At 36.2% G+C, this 19,400-nt stretch overlaps 1 protein-coding gene across 1 annotated transcript; it reads right to left on the bottom strand.

The window, feature by feature from the left end:
- Nucleotides 1-383: 383 nt before the first annotated feature.
- Nucleotides 384-18,859, bottom strand: LOC764453 (phospholipid scramblase 1). The gene is made up of 9 exons (XM_030987423.1): nucleotides 18,818-18,859; nucleotides 7,934-8,111; nucleotides 6,907-6,984; nucleotides 6,532-6,608; nucleotides 4,892-5,022; nucleotides 3,613-3,715; nucleotides 2,467-2,569; nucleotides 1,472-1,530; nucleotides 384-434 (listed from the first exon to the last, which is right to left on the bottom strand). Exons 1-9 carry the CDS (start codon nucleotides 18,857-18,859, stop codon nucleotides 402-404), a joined length of 804 nt encoding a protein of 267 aa, XP_030843283.1. The 3' UTR covers nucleotides 384-401.
- Nucleotides 18,860-19,400: the final 541 nt, after the last annotated feature.

Here is a 19,400-nt window from a genome sequence, read left to right as displayed (position 1 = left end):
ATTATTTTGAGATCAAAATGACCGACTATAGACAAGAAAAGACAGTTCCCCGGCAAAAACAAACCAATGGTGGATATAAGGTATCAGACCCATTCAGACTATTATAACCTAGTTAGTCGCGATGTTAGCAAGATGAAGACGATTGGACCCAAGTGTAAATGGCCTATAGAGAATTGAGTTATGAAAGACATGTCGCAGAATGAAGTTTAGAGCTTTTTTTTTTAGCTGTCAAGGTATCTTCTCCAATCTCGGAGGTTAATTGCAACATTTTTCTATACATCTCTGTTTTCTGCCACCTTAGTACACTATTGCATCGCCATTCCTCTCCATGTCCCAATGTTTCCCTCCAAGTTAGTCCCTCCAAGTTAGTTAGTAGAACTTTACCTTTTATTTAGTTGTTGTTATTGTTTTGACCCCTCGAAGAACATGATGTCCTACACGAAGTACACAAGACAAATGTGAAAGAGAGCCATGGAGAGAGAGAGATAGGGAGAGAGAGAGAGAGAGAGAGATTACAATGAAGGAAAAGATAAATGATTAATAATACTAAAGAGAAAGAAAAACCAAACAACACTACTAAGATGTATCAAAATAATAAATATTCATGAAATCAAACATGCAAGTTAGAACACTCATCAAATCATAATACATGCCTTGTCTACGTGGATATGAGGAGAGGGAGCGGGGGTCGAAAGAGGGGCAGAGAGAGAAAGAGGGGGGAATGGGGGAGGAGAGAGAGGGTTGTAGAAAAAGAGGTGTAGAGAGAGGGGGATCGAGAAAGGGGCAAAGAGAGAGGGGAGAAAGAGAGAGAGAGAGAGAGGAGAGCGAGGGGAAAAGAAAGAGGGATATAGATGATAGAAAGAGAGGTAGAGATATAATGATAGGGGGAGGGGAGAGGGAGGGAGGGGGAGGACCAAAGAGGTTAACAGGGGAAAATATATCTAGAGGGACTAAAATAAAATAAATGTGAAGAGATAGGCTACGATTCATACAAGTCAAACTTTTTGGGCTGCCTTCAAAATGTCAGACTCTGGAAAAGTGGAATTGTGTGTACGTGTATTATCTTCCCTTTGTTATAAGGAAGAAATATTTAACTTCATCACCAATATAAACACTGGCATATCGGAGGGAGGAGAAGCCTTTGTACCCCCCCCCCCCATTACCAATTTCTGGATACGCCACTTTTAAAGATTATTAAGGAAGAATGAAAGATATAGAGGAATCAGTAAACTAATTTGACAAACAAAAATGTTAAATTCTCATTTATTGCCAAAATATTCTCTGCTGAGAACCAGAAGTGTGTTAACTCATGTATATTTACAATAGAATGAGTAATGTCTTTTTAACTCGAAGGAAACAGAGCACATTTACTACCAATCATGCTATTAAAACACAAGTGACATAATACGTGTCCACACGATAAACATGCATGCAACTTTTGGTGAAGGATGAGTATCAATATACAACTTACAATGAGGAACACAGCCGCCAAAAGAGTCGCCTTCACGTTTACATGCAGGTCAGCGGGGACTAAAATTGGATAATGAGAACACATCATCAAACTTTGATTAATGGATGCTTATAATATAGAAGCTATGGCAATTCAATGCGAGGAATTGCCTTAGGTATCACTGAATTTTGCATTTAATAGTGCAAGTTAAGGATACTAATTTCGGGCTTTACATAATTGAGGTAGAGTACGCACATAACAATCATTGGTCTATTACGGGCCCAGTTCAGAAGTCTTGCATTCATATGCAACTGTTTTACTAATATGTTTTATTGATTTTACAATGTATACGGTATAACAAAATATATATAAAAAGAAAATTTATGATGGAAAAAACGAAAAAACGAAAAAATGTTTTGGAAAAAACAGTATGGAAAACAATCTAAATAAATCCTTCATCAAAACGTACAAAAATCACCCTTGAATATACATTTCGTATTTTTACATTCGGTACTAAATATGTTGAGAGGCGCAAATTTGTACAAATAAGATTTTTGTTTTGTTTTGTTTTGTTCATACACGTCCGGATCAGGATTTTGCATTCAGCCTGGTTAAACTGAGTAAAACCAACACAGGCACTGAATATGACAATCAAAAAATGTTTATGCAATTAATCTGGTATATTTTCTTCTGATAAAGGAAACGAATGGAACTGTAGGCCTACTATTAAATGTGCTTTCTGGAACTGTGGCTTCAGGTTCTTCCAATTCTTTAAATGGTAAAATCTATAACATGAAAGCCCCACTGTCCTACTTATAGCTACTTGCTCCCTCTACATATATAAAAAAACTTCCCAAATCGGTGCCTGTTGGTCCCCCATGATCCTCTTTTTCTTATGTTAGTTGAGAGCTGAGTTGATGAGATAGCAACCTGCCAGTGACCTGGCTGGGTGGTCTAATCCCTACTGACCCAGTAGTATTGACGGTCTTTAATTCGCAATTTTCCCGGTAACTTACATGTCACACCAAAGTTATCGGCGTCGGTCCATGCAGCCTTGTAACATCCGGGCCAATGCTTGAAAACCTTTCCAATTGTCGTGGCCATGTCACCAGTAAAGACCTGCAAACGGACGATGGATCAGGGACACATGAGAATACTGGTCACGATGATGAAGTAAAAGAGGTTAATTCTGCTCATATTTCGGGTATAAACAAATTCAGAGTATATCTGTTTACTTGACTTTACTCAGTAAACATTCAGCAAAAGTTACAAACTACAGGAAAATATTCATGTTACGTCCAGGAGGGCTCTAATCATTCCTTTAATCTTAGGGAGAAAACAAAACTTAAAGCAGAATGCACTTAAAATATCTTGGTATTTAACAATATAAAGAAACCTGGCATAACAAAATGGAGTTATAACTCCACACACAGGTGCGCAAATGTACGTTGAATTATAGTCGTCAGAACTGTCATTTTGATGTTATCAAAAATATAATTCTGAATTGTTTATAGAATATAGGCATTGGCATTGTTTGCAAATCATTGACTGAACTCCATCAAAGCTAGAACTTTAAATTCATATTCCTTAAAAACAAAGGAAATTGGTATGTTCTGCAGTCGCTAAAGAAAAGATATGATGTACGTGATGTACCTCCTTTGGAACAATCACTTTTATTACCCTCTTAATACCTCTATATTTTTAGAAAAGAAATTGAAGTTAAAGATAAAGTTGAGTTCTGGTCATTCGATTGCATTGTGAAAGAAAAGGTGTGGAATGGATCAAAAAAGTTGATAATGACATGTATCATATAAGTATTGGTGTGAACTGCAAGGTTCTGGAGTCATCGATATCATAATAAATTTGGCCCAGTCTTGGTAAAGTAACAAGCACTGTACACAGAAAGATGTATATGGGACTTCACAAAATGGTGTCGGGCCTACTGACCTTGATTTCCTTATCTTTCAATGCTCATTACTCAGCCAGTATACATTTTCTACCAAAATTGTTTGGCAAATGACATTTATTTGTAATCTTGAACTTTCAGTGTAAGTTTCGTTTGATTCTGTGAGAATGCATTTTTTTTTTTTTTTTACTAGAACTCAAGTTTATCTCTAAAGTGAAGAAGAAACCCTGGCTGGCTGGTCTTGGTTGAAACTTACATCAAATTCGATGTCTTGACACATACAGTAGGGTCCCTTAATCTTGACAACAGGCCTCCTCTCAGCATCAAGGATATCAAACTTGGGCCCTAAGTAATATTGTCTGAAAATAACATTACTTATTGTGCAATTATTCAATGATTCAAATGATTTTATTTCTCATGCAAAACATAATACAATGAATATTACCAAAAATATACAATGAAACGACAAATACAATAGTAACAGCACGAGAAAAGAGGAACTAATTACAAGCAGAGCTTGTTGAAGTATTAGTTCCTCAGATGCTGTTTTACAATATATCTTGAACAAAGTAAAATTAATAAATTAAAAAAATGTGTAGCAACAAAATTATGAAATTTTTTGGGAAAAAAATAAAAGAGAGCAAAAAATGGAGAAAAAAAGTAAAATGCAATAAAATTTAAAAAAGATAGAAAGGGAAAATGAATGGTTACAAAAGCTCTAGAAAAAAGGAGGTTAGATCAGCAGAATGAGAGAGAAAGGGATTGAGACGAGAGTCAATCAACCACTGATAATATGTACTATCGCCTTCACTAATGACATATACCTTCATCAATATACATTCATAAATAGCATACGGTTGCCTTTATTATTAGAGCCACAGCTCATTGTTATACAGATGCAGCATTTGCAGTCAGAGCCGAATTATGTATTATCATCGTAATATAGGTAGGAATTCATTTTTCTCTTTAATTGACAAAAAAGAGGAACAATCAATGGTAAATATATTGAAATCCTTTAAATCTTAAGATTAAATATTTTGAACCTTCAGATAAGTACAACAAATTTGCGATTTTAAATTCCTTATTTCACTTCCAGCTTACTGAATCCACAAATAGTGTAGAAAATGTTTGTGTTCGGAATTATCCATCTTCGGAAAATCGAGCATAACGCCGTTGCGCATGAGGCATCATTTCGAATGCGTTACTTCCTGCGCTAAGCAAGCTAGTAACTTTAATCATACGCCACGATTGTATTAAGTCTACATCCCATTTTGTTTTCACTCTATGTACAAAATAACTTTCACATTGGCGCATCAAAGACCGCGCCAGTCACTGACGGAATCTTACGTCAGCAACAACGACGCTTCCGTGCTATGTGTTACACAAACCACTTTTTAAACCTAACTGACCCTAGTAAACAAAATTCAAAGCCAAAGCTTTAAGTTGTCATACTATAATAGATGCCTAAAACAATTTTGAGAATCATAATAACGTCACACATGGGGAGATAGTTGCGTCAATTTAAAAGCACTTACGATTGCCTGACGTATCCGACAACGTTTCCGACGGGAGCTTCTACTTTGACTTCGAAGGAACATGAATCGCTGTTGGCGCAACATCCACAGCCAGCGCAGCACTTGAATTCACGGACGAGACGCATCACCTCCTGCACCGGGTCAAATATTGACGCAAGAAAGGCAAACAAAATGAAAAATTGGTTACTGTTCGTCGATACGTCAATGCTGGTTTAACAGGGTACCACATAGGATGTCTCATCACGTTTTATATAATTAGCCGATAGAAGAGTTATTGTGCTAGATCAGTGACTAATTTCCACCTTCTGCTCGTTATACCAGGGACGTGATAGAGAAGGACTTGAATCAAGCCGTTCTCCTTTGACCCCATGCTCCAAGCCGCCGGAAAGTTATGCGCTAATCTGCAGCTGTTGACCAGGTGGTGAGATAAAAGAGCGCATGAAATTTTAGGATTTAGAATTCCTACATCAGAAAATGGTATCACAGCAACTGTTCGCTGTCCCTTCCAATGATTTATCATCCATTGTTGAATGTGTAAAGAGGAGAACAAGCGAACACAAACTTCTGTAATTTCATTCTTTTTTAAACTTGAAAAATACAAAAAACACGCGAAAACACGCATTAGCAAACTTAATGTTATTGAAGATTGTAAATCATGGATCAAATAACGGGACATTAAAGCATGCACAAATTAGCGCATCATCCTAAAATATTGAGTTTTTGACAGGATGTAATTTTTCTTTTACCAACTCTGGCACACAATTTAAAGGCAGGACGGAGTTCTAAATTTGAAAATTTGTTTGATGCACTATTCCCAATAAAATTCCCATATAAAGTTTTTAATTTACACTGTAATTTTGCCGGTAATTTAATATTTTGTAATAAATGTAAAACTGGTGCCTGGCTTCCGAAATTCCCCGCAGTGGAAGCGCGGTTCGGAGCATGGAACTTCAAAGCCAAGTGGAATGTTACACATCCCATTGTTACGCTTTAGAACTCAAGAATGCGTTTGAATAAATTACAAGAGTTTCGCCTCCTTTCTTTCACCTCCCTGGTTATACCGATAACAATTACATCACACACCGTCAGCTAAGAACGTGATTTTTCATTAATAATTTTTCATTCTTCATTTTTTCATTATGTGACAGAATAACGTGTGACGGAATGGGTTTTTGGCATAATAGGGTGGGAATATTGTTAGTTGTAACAGATGATTAACGCAGGAGTGACCTCTACCAAAATAGTTGTCACACCTAGCTGTTGGCTGTTATCCGTGATATAGATTCCAAACTTACGTTGGCTTCCACACTAACATTAACGATTTGGACGATTGTGGACAAAATAATTAGAGATGTGATGGACGAGGATGTGGCAAAAGAAGGCTGTGACAAAAGAAGGCTTGGGGGGGGGGGAACAATTGTGTTAGAACATACATGTCAATATGCGACGGAAACTGAACGTTGAAAAGGAGAATGTGTTAAAATTGGGGTGTGAAATGAATCAGAGTGTGACAAGATGTGGATGTGTCACGATACCAACGTGACAGAATTTAAAAAGTTATGACAAAAGTTGGGTGTGAAAATTTGGGTGTGACAGACGAGGAGTGACGCAGAAGTACATCTGACGAAAAAAAGGCATACCTGTTGGCTGTTATCCGTGATATGGAAGATGAAACCACGCTGGAATCCGCACCAAAAATGCATGCAGAAACTTGATTCTGTAAATTCAAACAAAAGTAGAATATAGTATTAACAGCACTGTCACGTCCAAGTTTTAAATATATAGATGATATTAATAATGTTCATAATTATTGATAAAAGTCACATTCATTTTATGATTGACTTGTCTAACTAAGATCATACATGTCCATCGCTGTAAAGATGCAAAACAGCGGAGCGTCTCGCGCGTCGTTAATAAGCAATCTATATTCAATTTGAGAGAAGACTTTGGAGTGAGAATTCGAGGATATTACACTATTTCTATTTTCATTAAAAAGATTCATAAGGTGTCTATACCTTTGTGAGCAAAGTAGACTTGTTGTCCCAAACTGTTCTTGATGGCATATCTGTTGGTCAACTCAACCCCACCGCACACTGCTAAGAAATGATTGAAATCAGTAACGATAAACGGCAATGATGCAACAACAAAAAACGAACAGGAAACAAATAAAAGGATAATTGTCTGAGATGGTACAAGAAGTAAAAAGTCTCGATTATGATTTGCTAGGTCCTATACCACTCAAATATGCTTCTAGATTAATACTTCATTTATTTGTCGTATATTGTATCATTCATGCATTTATTTACTCCAATAAGTTCAAGGTACATTGTATTTCAGCATGGCAATAGTCGGATTCACACACAGACAAATCAGTGACATCGGGAAATCGATTTTTGAATCGCGATTAGAATCTCACCCTTTTTCGTATGTGTGTGAACCAAAAAGATCTCACTAAAAGTGCGATTCTTTTTTTAAAACAATCGCGATTATTTGGCCAAGAGTTTTGCGTGAGGTGAGATTTTTTTTCTGGAATATAAACGGTTGCAAAATAGTGAGATTTGAATCACGATCCAAATCTTACTAATTGGTGTTTGTGCGTGTGCGTGTCTGTGCGTATGCGAATGAGCCTAATAATTATGCATTCGATAAGTGGAGCCTCCAAATAACAAGAGCTGATCAGGGTTAGGGTTGGCCCTGTTAAATGACACTATAATTGGTGACAACTAATCAATCATTACGAGTAAATTAAAAGTGTTATTGGTTCGCACTAACGTTAAAGAAATCGTTGGTTAAGAACTGTAAACTCGAATTATTATTTAACTCACCCATTTATAAACACTAGATCTATACATGTGCATTCAGACTATCTTCACAATGAGCTGATTTTCGAAGCAAATAATCAAATCAAGTGAATCATAATACATCACACCTTTTGTATTTTATTTATCATGAACCGATTTTAGAAGTAAATAATCAAATCAGGTGAAACTAGGCCTACTCAATATCATACATTTCGTGTAATGAATACGAACGACGTCTTACTTTCGATAAGGTTGACGATCTGGTGAACGAACAGCTGGTCGACTTGGGTGAGGTATTCCAGACCTGGTGGGCACCCCCGGGGAGCGGCTACCTGAGGGGCGGGCATCCAATTAACAGGGGGCTCCCCCGGCTGGGTCCCCACGGGGTTCATTGCCATCGGTGGTGGTGGTGGTGGTTGCTATAAAGAAAGAAAACATGGGATATAATAATACAAATATATTTCTTACGGATACACCGTTGTGATTGGTCCACAGCTCTGAGTCACGTGATATCGACTGCGAGGCAGGATCGTAATTAGCATATCTTACTCCGGTCCATTTTTTCGATGGTTATATTGACCACGTTGTCAAATGCGTACAATAGGGACTGTTAGATTTGCACGTCGACATAGTGGACTGCTACGTGTGACGTCTTTTTAAGGCAGCCTTAAAAGGACGTCACACGTATCAGTCCACCATGTCGACGAGCAAATCTAAAAGTCCCTATTATTCGTTTGCGAGAACAAGGGATGCGAATGAGGTCAAGATTGGAATCATTGAAACGAAAAGAAATTTGCTTGAAATAAGTATTTCCTTGAGTTTGAGTTGATTACCTGATATTAATTTACACATATTCTTTCCAAATACATTATAGTCAATGCAAATAAGAGAGCAATTTTTTTTTGGAATTAGATAACACACACATATTTAAATGGCTTTTGACCCACATTCATTGCTTCAGCACAAACTTGGTACAAGAGAATTTTGACAATACTTTTTGAAAAGCATGCAGCTCAGTCATGCGTTGCAGCACCATTAGGAAAACGGTATCAGACAGAATATGAGTCACCCTTTACCAAGGTCACACTTTTTGATTAGAAGCTATACCGAAGTTGGTTACTTTTTTGTATTTGATAAATTACGCACTGTATATATTATACAGAGTTTGGCCAACCCTGTTCGAGTCGGAAACGCCACAAACACGCCACATGAATCCATCTGAACGAAGTTAGCCAAACTCTGTGTATATAAATGGCTCTGCACATGTACTGTCTGATATCGTGCTTTGATGAATGATTTGTGCAATGTCACCATCATTCATTGTTCAAGATGTGTGAATCGGGTCGTGACATTTTTGGATAGCAAATTTACAACCCGATTTGTTGTACCATCAATGGAAATGCATCGTATATAATTTGTATACTATTATGTTTCTCCTATCTAGCATAACCGTATCCTGGAGGTCCATTGTAGTACTTGTTTTTATCATACGTCAGAACTTGAATGCATTTTCTTTTCAAAATGCCATCATTCTTTTTAAACCACAGTATAGGTGCCTGGCGGACAAATGAGTTTCATGGCTGCCCTACATGTACATAGCTCTAAATGAGTTAATTGCACATGTTTAGATAAGCATCAAATGTCACGATGATCTTCATGTACTACATGGTATTACTGGTAATGCATGTGTAACCCGTTAACCATGGGATCAATCTTGCGCATCATTCCCGCCAGCTATATTAACACAAGAAAATAGGTCAGCAATTAGCCTATTTTCTATCTACACTGCACGTAAATCCTCGGTCACAAATGCCATTACGAACGCCATATGAACGATTTTCAAACAATGGAAATTCGGGAAGACAATGGAAAAAAAGGGAGATTCGTACGAAATAATCGTTCGTATATGAACCTTTGTGACCGTAGCATTAATTAGGCATCGATATTGCACATACCCGCCAGGCCTGACAGCTAATTGTACACAAGAAAATAGGTCAGCTAATTGTATCAATTAGCCTATTATCTATCACTTCTTACACTGCACGTTAGTAGGCATCAATATTGCACATGCCTGCCAGGCCTGACAGATAAAGGTACACAATAACTTACATTAGGAGGGCTATAATATCAATTATTTTCTTTCACTTCTTACACTGCACTTAAGAAGATATAAATATTGCAAATACCTGCCAGGCATAACAGTTATATAAACATGAACAAAAGCAAGTCAGCTTGTAATGAAGAAATTAAGAGCCTGAACGCCTGAACGTCAAATATTTTTTTAATCACTTCTTAATGCACGTAAATTTACAATCAAAAGGATTTAATTAAATCTTTGAGATATGATATATAACCTATCTGGAATACTCGTTCCCAACTTAAATTTCTTGATAATTTTGTCCATGTGACTTTATGGTTTTTATGAACTTCAATGGCGAAAGATTCACAATGTACTGAACTTGATTAAAAAGCAGTTAAGTTTGTTCCTTCAACCTTCTAAGTAGCTAAACATTTTTGAATTGTTAAACATTTTCACGCAATTGTACGAATAGTTTCAAAGTATTGAATTTCTCGTTGTATTTCATGATCTTTGTTATAAATTCATTGTGTTTACGAACCAACTTCTAGCATTCTTTAGCACATTTTGAATACTTCTCTTTCATATCATTATCATGATTTTTCCTTCCACTTCACTGAGTTCCATAAAGAACTTGTTATTTATTAGGAGCGGTATGCGATTCGTGATCTTTCATGATGAAATTCTTATTCAAAACCCTGCAGCTATTTTCTCCCTTCTCATTCATCCCCTGATAAAATGGCAGCTTTTTGGGATTAGTTCTGTACAACCGGTAACTCACTCACATTCCATGTATACCTGTTCTAATCCATAGCTGTGTTTTCATATCGTGCTAGTTGTTGTTATTTAAGGTTTAGGCAAGGGACATTGCCATACACAACAACAACGATATAATTTTTGAAAAGTAAGATGCTATTCTTAGTATAGGGAAAAAAGTTTTAGCAGGCCAACTCACTAGTTCAAGTTTGTGGTATAAGCAATGATACTGTACATGTATGTTGTGCTTGGGAAATGATAATCATGCAGATTTCCCCCATAATCTTATAATTTTTACGAATAGGTCATGTGAACAAAAAGTTTTTCGACGTTAGAATGTTTGTGTACAATCTTTCAAGATCGAGAAAAAAAAGAGAAGATTTTTACCTTATTATATTAATTACCTTTGAATTACTTATCGAATGAGTAATGAGTAACCATGTAAAGCAGGTGGTCTAAAATACGCCTTGTAAATCTCGTAAAAGCACCCATTGAAAGTAATTTGTAAATAATTACTAAATGATAGTAAAAGGTTATTTTCTTAATAGGCCTATCAAGTAATTCACTTATTTTCGAGTGTATCATTATCCTTGATATTTCCCGATATAAATTGGGCTATCCACGTGTGAAACATTTAAAATAGAAGTGTAATAACATATAACGTTACATAGTATAATTACATGTAAAGTTCTTTTGACAGAAATCTGAAAACAGAAAAACTGTTATCAAATCCCGAAACGTCACGTAATCTATGACTATTTGAGCTTCATACGTCAGAATTGAAATCAAAGTCGAATTGCAATAAAATAGGTTACCAAGTATATAAAAACAGGACCTGCATAATTTGTATCATCGAGATTAAAATTATCATACTATCTTTGTTATTGCATGATCTATTCATTTTCATTACAATACACCAGTTTACAGTTGTATCAGTGCGCATGCGCAGACAGATGTCAGAGGTTATTGGCCCAAAAATTGGGGCCAATAACCTCTGACCTCTGGTATTTATGCGTAAATTAAGATTGCGCCCATGCAAATGATGATATGCGCGCACAACGCAGCGCGCAGGCAGTGATATCATAATTTGCATGGGCGCAATCTTAATTTACGCATAAATACATGACCTCTAGGTCATTGGCCTTGTTTAAAATGGCGCACACAACTGTAAACTGGTGTATTACAATGAGAATTTATGATGTATCATGAGACACTTGGACTTGCAAATCCTAATATGGGCAACTATTCATATACATTTGTGTTCAGATGAATCAAACTTATGACGCTTTCGTTGCAAATTTAAACGTTGAGTATTGTATGGCGGAAATAAAGCTACACAATACTATTGCAATACTACACTGGGTCAAACGTTTTTGTTGCAGTGTATGCACTTTTTTCTAGACCCTGTAACAGGGCATTCAACAAACCTACTCGAAAAGATTTCCTACGTAGCTTCTTAGCTTTGCAGAATTTATCTATTTTACTATTATTAACCTAAAATAAATAGGCCCATTCGTGTGTTGTACAGAGGCATTTGTATAAAGCCTCAAACAATAAGAACACAAGTACAAACTCCAAAAAGCTCTCATCGTTGTTGAAATTAGGTCATGTTACGTAACAAGTACATTCGCTCTGACCATCTTTTGAAAGAGGGTGGTATACACCCGGCCCCCCCACTCAGTGTTATTTAGGGTACGCATATGCTCGTTCCCTCTTTTTGAAAGCACCCCCTATCTGAGGACTGCCAACATTTCCGAACCCCCCTTTCGCGGGCTTTTCGCGCGCTTTTCCTGCCTTGGAGACCCCCTTAATCAGGAAAAATGCTCAATGTACCCCCCTAAATTCGGAATAAGTCCAAAGAGATGAGAGAAAAAAAGAAAAAACACCCCCTTTTTAAAGAAATCTCCGGTGAAAAGTCAAATACACCCCTTTTTTTACAGTTCTCGGGCCGGACTTTGTCGCACGAAAAGTACCCCTTTACCGGACATTTTGGCAACACGCATGCGGTCATTTCGAAACCTGAGTTGGGGGGGGGGGGGGGGCCGGGGGTATACACTTTCGCTCTTGCTTTGTTGAAGGACAACGCCATGGAGATGGTGGCCGATGTTGGTTTTGGTCGAGATACAAAGGAAAACTTCAAACGGACCGTTACACGTCAACCACGAAGCATTATTAGGGACTTTTAGATTTGCGTGGGCTGATACGTGTGACGTCCATTCAAGGCAGTGCATTAAAAGGACGTCGATCGTAGCAATCCCCATTGTCTTCGTGCGAATCTAAAAGTCCCTATTATGCAGCAACAACAAAATAGCTCCGTTACAAATTTTTACGTATGCCATGTTTCAATTATTGTACGTGTGGTTACACATGAATACATCTCCTGTAAAATGACTGCTTTTGGAGTTTGTTTAAGTGGAAAATGCTGAGCAACAGGATTAAAAAACTACAGAATTTTTTTGGAGATATAGCCTGATAAAGGCCAAAACGAATGAAAATGTAATATATATATTTGATACATAAACAAACAAATGATGCTAATGAAAGATAAACAAATATATTTACAAGCATCTGAAATCGTACTTTTCAAAAATAATCTTTTCCCATCCGTTTAATGATTATTCATTTTAACGAAATAATAATGTTGACGTGATACATGACAAAATAAAATTTGTACCGAGAACATGAACGTAATATATCAGAATGACAAAAATTGTCTCCACACCACGTTTCCGAAATTGTTCTCTACAAGGTTTACTTAATAAATCAATTTGAATTTCCATGGTTATTTTCTTATTCTGATCTATGTACAGGTGTTTTTGTCTTTTGACAATACTAAACGACATGAAATAATGTCACTGTTGAGTCATTGGCGTTTCTTGTTGTTATAGGGATCGGGGAGAAATGGATCAATATTTGCTTTGTCGCTGACACCATACTAGGCCTAAAATAAAAACTTGTTGTATTGCCCTTTGGGTGCCAAAACGTGGGTCGGTTGGTCGGAAAGTTGTTTTTTTCGTCACCCTCTTTGGGCCGATATTTTTCAGTTTTTAATGTTTGTTTTTTTCTTCTTTTTTTCGACCTCTTTTGGCTGATATTTCTCAGTTATTAATGCTTTAATATGTGTTTCAGCGTCATCATTCCATTCATATCTTTTCACCTCATAATCCATGGTTTGCAATGTTGTGTTGATCGAGATGTTTACGCGAGTAGGATTTTGAAACTAGGGCAGAAGACGAGTGAGAATTTGGGAATTATTTGATTTTATGTATTTATATCCCATTTATCCCAACAAACAAAATACTTTAAAAAAAAATTATTCATTGATAATAAAAAAAATCAATCTAAAAAACAGTTAAAAAAATTTAAATGCCGACCGTAGATTTTCAGATTTTTGGGTCGGTCGCAAAGGACAATACAACAAGTTTTTATTTTAGGCCCTATACACGTACGCGTATGATTACCTCCCGTCTGCCTCTCCTCTCCCCTCCTTTCTTTGTCTGTCTGTCTTTGGCCCGAATTCACAAAGAAGGTTTGTCAACAAACCTAGGTTTATATGCGTCATATGACGTGTTTTGATGCGTTTCAGACCAAGGTTCAGACAATAGGGACTTTTAGATTGAGTGGACGTGAACACGACGAACGCCGATTGATCATGCGTGTCAACGTACTCAACTGCCCATGTTGACTACAATCAGAAATCTTTTAGATTGCACTCGACGACATACATGCATACAGGAAGTAACACTATAAACATGACGGACAAAGAAAGAGGACAACATATACAGTTCCTCATTCTACCCTCAACAATAGACCATTCTCGTAATGTAACCAAATTTAACGCACAAGTCTTTGTGAAGTGCCTCAATACAAATTATTTCATTCACCTGATAAGAATAATAGTAATTAAATAGTCAGAATGCAAACTGCATATATCAAGTGTTGCTAGGTAGGTCAATCCATAACGTTTGTCCAACCTGGCAACAACTAATGTATGCAGTTTTGATTATGTCTATTGAAATACTATTATTCTTACTAGGTGAATGAAATAATTTGTATTGAGGCACTTCACAAAGACGTATGCATTAAATTTGGTTACATTACGAAAATGGCCTATTGCTGTGGTAGAACATCCCTTCACTGCTATTATGTAAATATGTGTAGAACAGGTGAATATGCATGTGACACCTGTTCTACACATTTTTACATAATAGCAGGAAAGGGATGTTCCTTTGTCTACCTGAGGAACTGTATATTATATGCGCACGCGGCATATACTAGTACCGTACTAGATTGAGGAAAATCAAGGTTGACGTATTCTCGATAGCCGACTGAGACGACGTGACGCATGCGCAGTGCCTTAAAATGACGTCACACTTTGCAGTCAAAGCTGTCGACGTGCAAATCTAAAAGTCCCTACTTAAACCTTGGTCTGAACGCACCAAACGCGTCATATGACGGACATAAACCTAGGTTTGTCGACTAACCTCCTTAGTTTGTGAATTCGAGCCACAGGCTGTCTGTCTGTCAGACTCTGATTGTCACTATGTGCGTGTGCGTGTATTTGTGTGGGTGTGTCTGTGCCCCCGTGTAAACGGGGACGATACTATGAATACACACCTTCAAACCGGGGATGCTCGATGATCGGGGACCGTCCCCGGTTCTGATATTAGCATGAGCATGTCAGTTTTAGGCCACTAGAGGGCCACTCTACTTTATTTGATGTTTGGGAGGTAGTCTCCTATTGCATGGATTCATGCGCGCAACAACACACAAAGGGACACACTGGATGATCTCTGTGTGAAAGGTAGTGATCCTCGTAAGCGATTATAGTAAACGGCGCCATCTCTTGGCGAATTTGTATTATTTGTTCATATTCCATGAAACGGAAAGTAATCATTCTTGGTAGAAATAATAGTAAATAATTTTTCTGATGATTTTTATTCGACGCTTAAAGTGCATTGTAACCTGACTGGGGACCGTCCCCTTTTGCAGTAACTATGCTAGTGAATACACAAAAGCAGCAAATTCATGTTCAAATAGTGTATAAGCTTAGAGCACATTGTAACCTGACTGGGGACCGTCCCCCTTTGCAGTAACTACCGGGTATGCTAGTGAATACACAAAAGCGACAAACTCATGTTCAAATTGTGTTTATAAGCGTAAAGTGCAATGTAAACCTTTGTGAATACACAAAAGCGGCAAATTTATGTTCAAATTGTGTATAAAGCTTAGATCACAATGCAGCTAGACTGGGGACCGTCCCCTTTTGCACTAACTATGCTAACATATACAAAAGCGGCAAACTCATGTTCAAATAGTATAAGCTTAGAGCACAATGTAACCTGACTAGGGACCGTCCCCTCAGTGGAGCTGACATGTGTAATATGTACTGGCGTATCAGTTAGTAAAAAAATGTTTAGAAAATATATATTTAAATATTTGCAGTGTAGGATAAGAGATGAACAATGAACAAACATGTATATAACAAAAATACATTTACCTAATACTACCTACATTTTTGATGGGGGGGGGGGGGGGGACAGCAGGGAAACTAGATTTTGGTGTTATCTTGGTTACCTCTCTTTTCTTGTGTTCCCCACATCTCTACCAATGTGAGCGATGAGACTGAGAGTGATGATACTCCCTAGCTCCTCCACCAACTCCTGTGTCTTCTCATTTTCTACCATCTACATGTAACAATTCATCTTGCCCTTCTCTATCATCCAGCATCAATTTCTCTTCATCAACATTCATTATCACTCATTTCAGCTCCTAGTCTGTCTCATGCACCCTCTGTTCCATCACCTTTACCACAGCCCTCTCATTTTGCTATCTCTGTCCATGTATCACATGTACATGTAGATGTTTTGAATTTGTTCTGTGCAGTTTTAATATTTTTAATTGTCTTTACTATCATCATTCTTTTTATATTATTTTGTCATTTTTACTTATAAATTTATTCATAATTTTCATTGTGTGCTGTCCTACAAATATCTCCTTTCCCTACATTTCTTGCTTTCTTGTTAGGGTAAGCATTTAAATTCAAAAGATATTCTGTTGCTTTATACTTTTTTTTTCTTTGCCTCATCAGAGGATTTATTGATTATATATACATGGTTACATTCAAAGATACAATACTACAAATCAAATTTACATAATCGCAAAAACATTATTATTGTTATAACAAAGAATTGAAATTAAGTTTTGCTTTGCAAAGCAATTGAATCATAATTAACATACAAATTATATACTGATAGTTTTGGTTCCCTTTCTTTCTTTTTTTTTCTTTTTTTTTCTTAAATAACACCCAACAGTTCTTTTGGTAAAAGCTTTCTGTTCATCTTTAAGTTTGATTTACTTTCCATTCTTTTTATAATTTCTCTATGGAGATTTTGTTTAAAAGCAACTTTTCTCTTGTCTATCCCAGTTATATTTCGTTTAACAATCAATTTATAAATGGTCCAAAATGCTATTGTAAAGAATAATATACAATGACTTTCACAATCTATTTTGAGTAGGTGTTGGATATTGAGCGTCAGTATCCTTACTTTGTATATATCTCTTAATATTTCTTTGATATGTTTAATGAAGGGCTCAATTAGTTTGCATTCTATAAATGCGTGATTCATATCCTCTTTTATATTACATGTTGGGCACACATCGTCATTGGATATTCCCCATTTGAAAAGATTACTTCTTACTGGCAATAGGTTATACAGTAATTTCAAATTAAACTCTCGTAATTTGCTTTCTCTAATTTGAGCAGGATTACGCTTGAATACCTTAGACCAATCAATATCTACATTAAGTTTTTTTTTTCCAATAAAGGCAACATGTGTTAGTTAATACAGTTCTCGAAGGAATGAGTTTATAGAAACGATTGCTACTTATATCAGTAACATGTTTTACCTTATTTGCCACCAACAGATATGGAACATTGTTTTCATTTTCTTGTCTAGTATAATCATGCATAAATTCTTCTTTTAAACTATTGACCCATACAGGAGGTATCGCTCGTTTAAGTCTTGCATAGTCAAACATTGCATTGCATTTTCGTTTGGAATGCACCTGCGATTTAATATATTCTGTTGACCGAAAGCCATCTCTCGTAAAAAGGTCTCCTAAAAATACTAGACCACTGTCATACCAGCCTTTATAAAAGAGCGACTGATTATCATACACCACATGTTTGTTGTGCCAAATAATCTGATCTGAAACTTTAACTGGTTCATGTATAGATATACAAACATCTTTCACTGTAGTGCAGTATCTAATCATTTCCCATGCCTTTAAGATTTCTACATAAAATGACGGAATTTTCTTTTGAACTAGAATATCATTAAGTGTGGTTATATTATAAGAGCAGTTCAGCAGTAGCTTGATGCTTCCCAATAAGTTGAACCAGGAAGAAAAAAATGTTTTCCACGCTCCATTACTCTCATTGAAAAATCTACCTAACCATTTCAGTCGGAAGCTGAACAATTGCCTTTGTATGTCAAGTATTTTTATACCACCTTTACTGTAGTCTTCCATAAGAGAAACCTTTTTTTTTTCTTCTGTTTTCCCACTTCAAAAAGTTTGGAGGGATGGAATCAACCATGATCAAGTGAGTAACTTGGCTAAGTGCTAGACTTTTCAGTACCGTGACTCTTCCAAAAATGGTTAAGCTTCTTTTTGTCCAGCTATCAAGAATTTTCCTCAATTTTATCAACTTCTGCTCCCAGTCCATCTTTAGAGCTTCATTATTATTAAAATATATGTAGTGACCTAAGTATCTTATAGGTTTGTGGGACCATTTAAACGATAACAATACTCAAAAAATTAAAAATTAAAACTTTCTTAAATTACAAATTTCTAAGTTTTTAAAAAATAAATTAATGACCACGCTTGAACGCTGTCACCAGCGCCGAGTCTGTCCGATAGTCACGCACAAGTGAACATCATGTACACCCCCCTGATTTTGTTGGTTTTGCCGACAGCCATAATAAATGCACTTGCAATCTTACACGCACATGCACGCACCAAACACAAAATATTCATTTATACTGGTTGCAATACCAAATTTTAAATCTTAATGGCTTTAAATAATATTCTGAATGATCAAGTTTATACACCCAAGAGTAAATATTATACTACTAGTGACTTGAATTCAAATTTTAATTCAACGGGACCCAATAATAACCTTCACTGTTTTAGTTTATTAAACATTAATATTCGAAGCTTACAAAAGAATTTCGATAATTTTGAAGAATTTTTATCTATCCTAAACACATTTTCTTTGATAGGACTTACCGAAACCTGGTTACACTCAACTTCTCCTCCAATATTCAACATTGAGAATTTCGAAATTATTCATTCATACCGTAAAAATGGAAAGGGAGGAGGTGTCGCTTTTTATACTCGTAATGATGTACAATTTAAAATAAGACATGATATTCAATTGGAAGGAATAGAAACATTATTTTTAGAAATTATTGATGATAAACATAAGAATAGAATCATTGGGGTAATGTACAGACCACCTAACAATGTAGCCGACACATTTTTTGATAAATTAGAATCATGCCTTGAATTTTGTTCTAGAGAAAATAAAGATGTATATATTATGGGAGACTTTAATATCGATATATCCTTACCTTTTACCGTTCTTGGCCAACACTTCACTAATTTATTATCTTCACTTTTCTTAAAACCTCTCATAAATTAACCAACTAGGATTACAAACTTAACACATACTATAATTCATAATATTTTCTCAAACGTATTAGATAATAAACAGAATGGAATAATATACTATGATATTTCAGACCATTTACCAATATTTACGATAGGTCCTAATGATAAACACCTACAAATTCCCAATAAAGAACATACA

Source organism: Strongylocentrotus purpuratus, unplaced genomic scaffold (genome assembly GCF_000002235.5).
Source record: "Strongylocentrotus purpuratus isolate Spur 01 unplaced genomic scaffold, Spur_5.0 spur5_scaffold_16, whole genome shotgun sequence".
Lineage (NCBI taxonomy): Eukaryota > Metazoa > Echinodermata > Echinoidea > Camarodonta > Strongylocentrotidae > Strongylocentrotus > Strongylocentrotus purpuratus.
The sequence above is the reverse complement of the archived record's forward strand: the minus strand, read 5'-3'. Positions and strand labels throughout refer to the sequence as shown.

Excerpts from the sequence above, each read along its gene's own strand:
- LOC764453 (XM_030987423.1), bottom strand. The coding sequence starts at position 18,859 with ATGTTGAATATTGGAGGAGAAGTTGAGTGTAACCAGGTTTCG. Across the intron at positions 8,112-18,817 it reads TTGAGTGTAACCAGGTTTCG|CAACCACCACCACCACCACC; the intron begins GTAAGTCCTATC and ends CTTTCTTTATAG. Across the intron at positions 3,716-4,891 it reads GTCGGATACGTCAGGCAATC|ACAATATTACTTAGGGCCCA; the intron begins GTAAGTGCTTTT and ends TGTTATTTTCAG.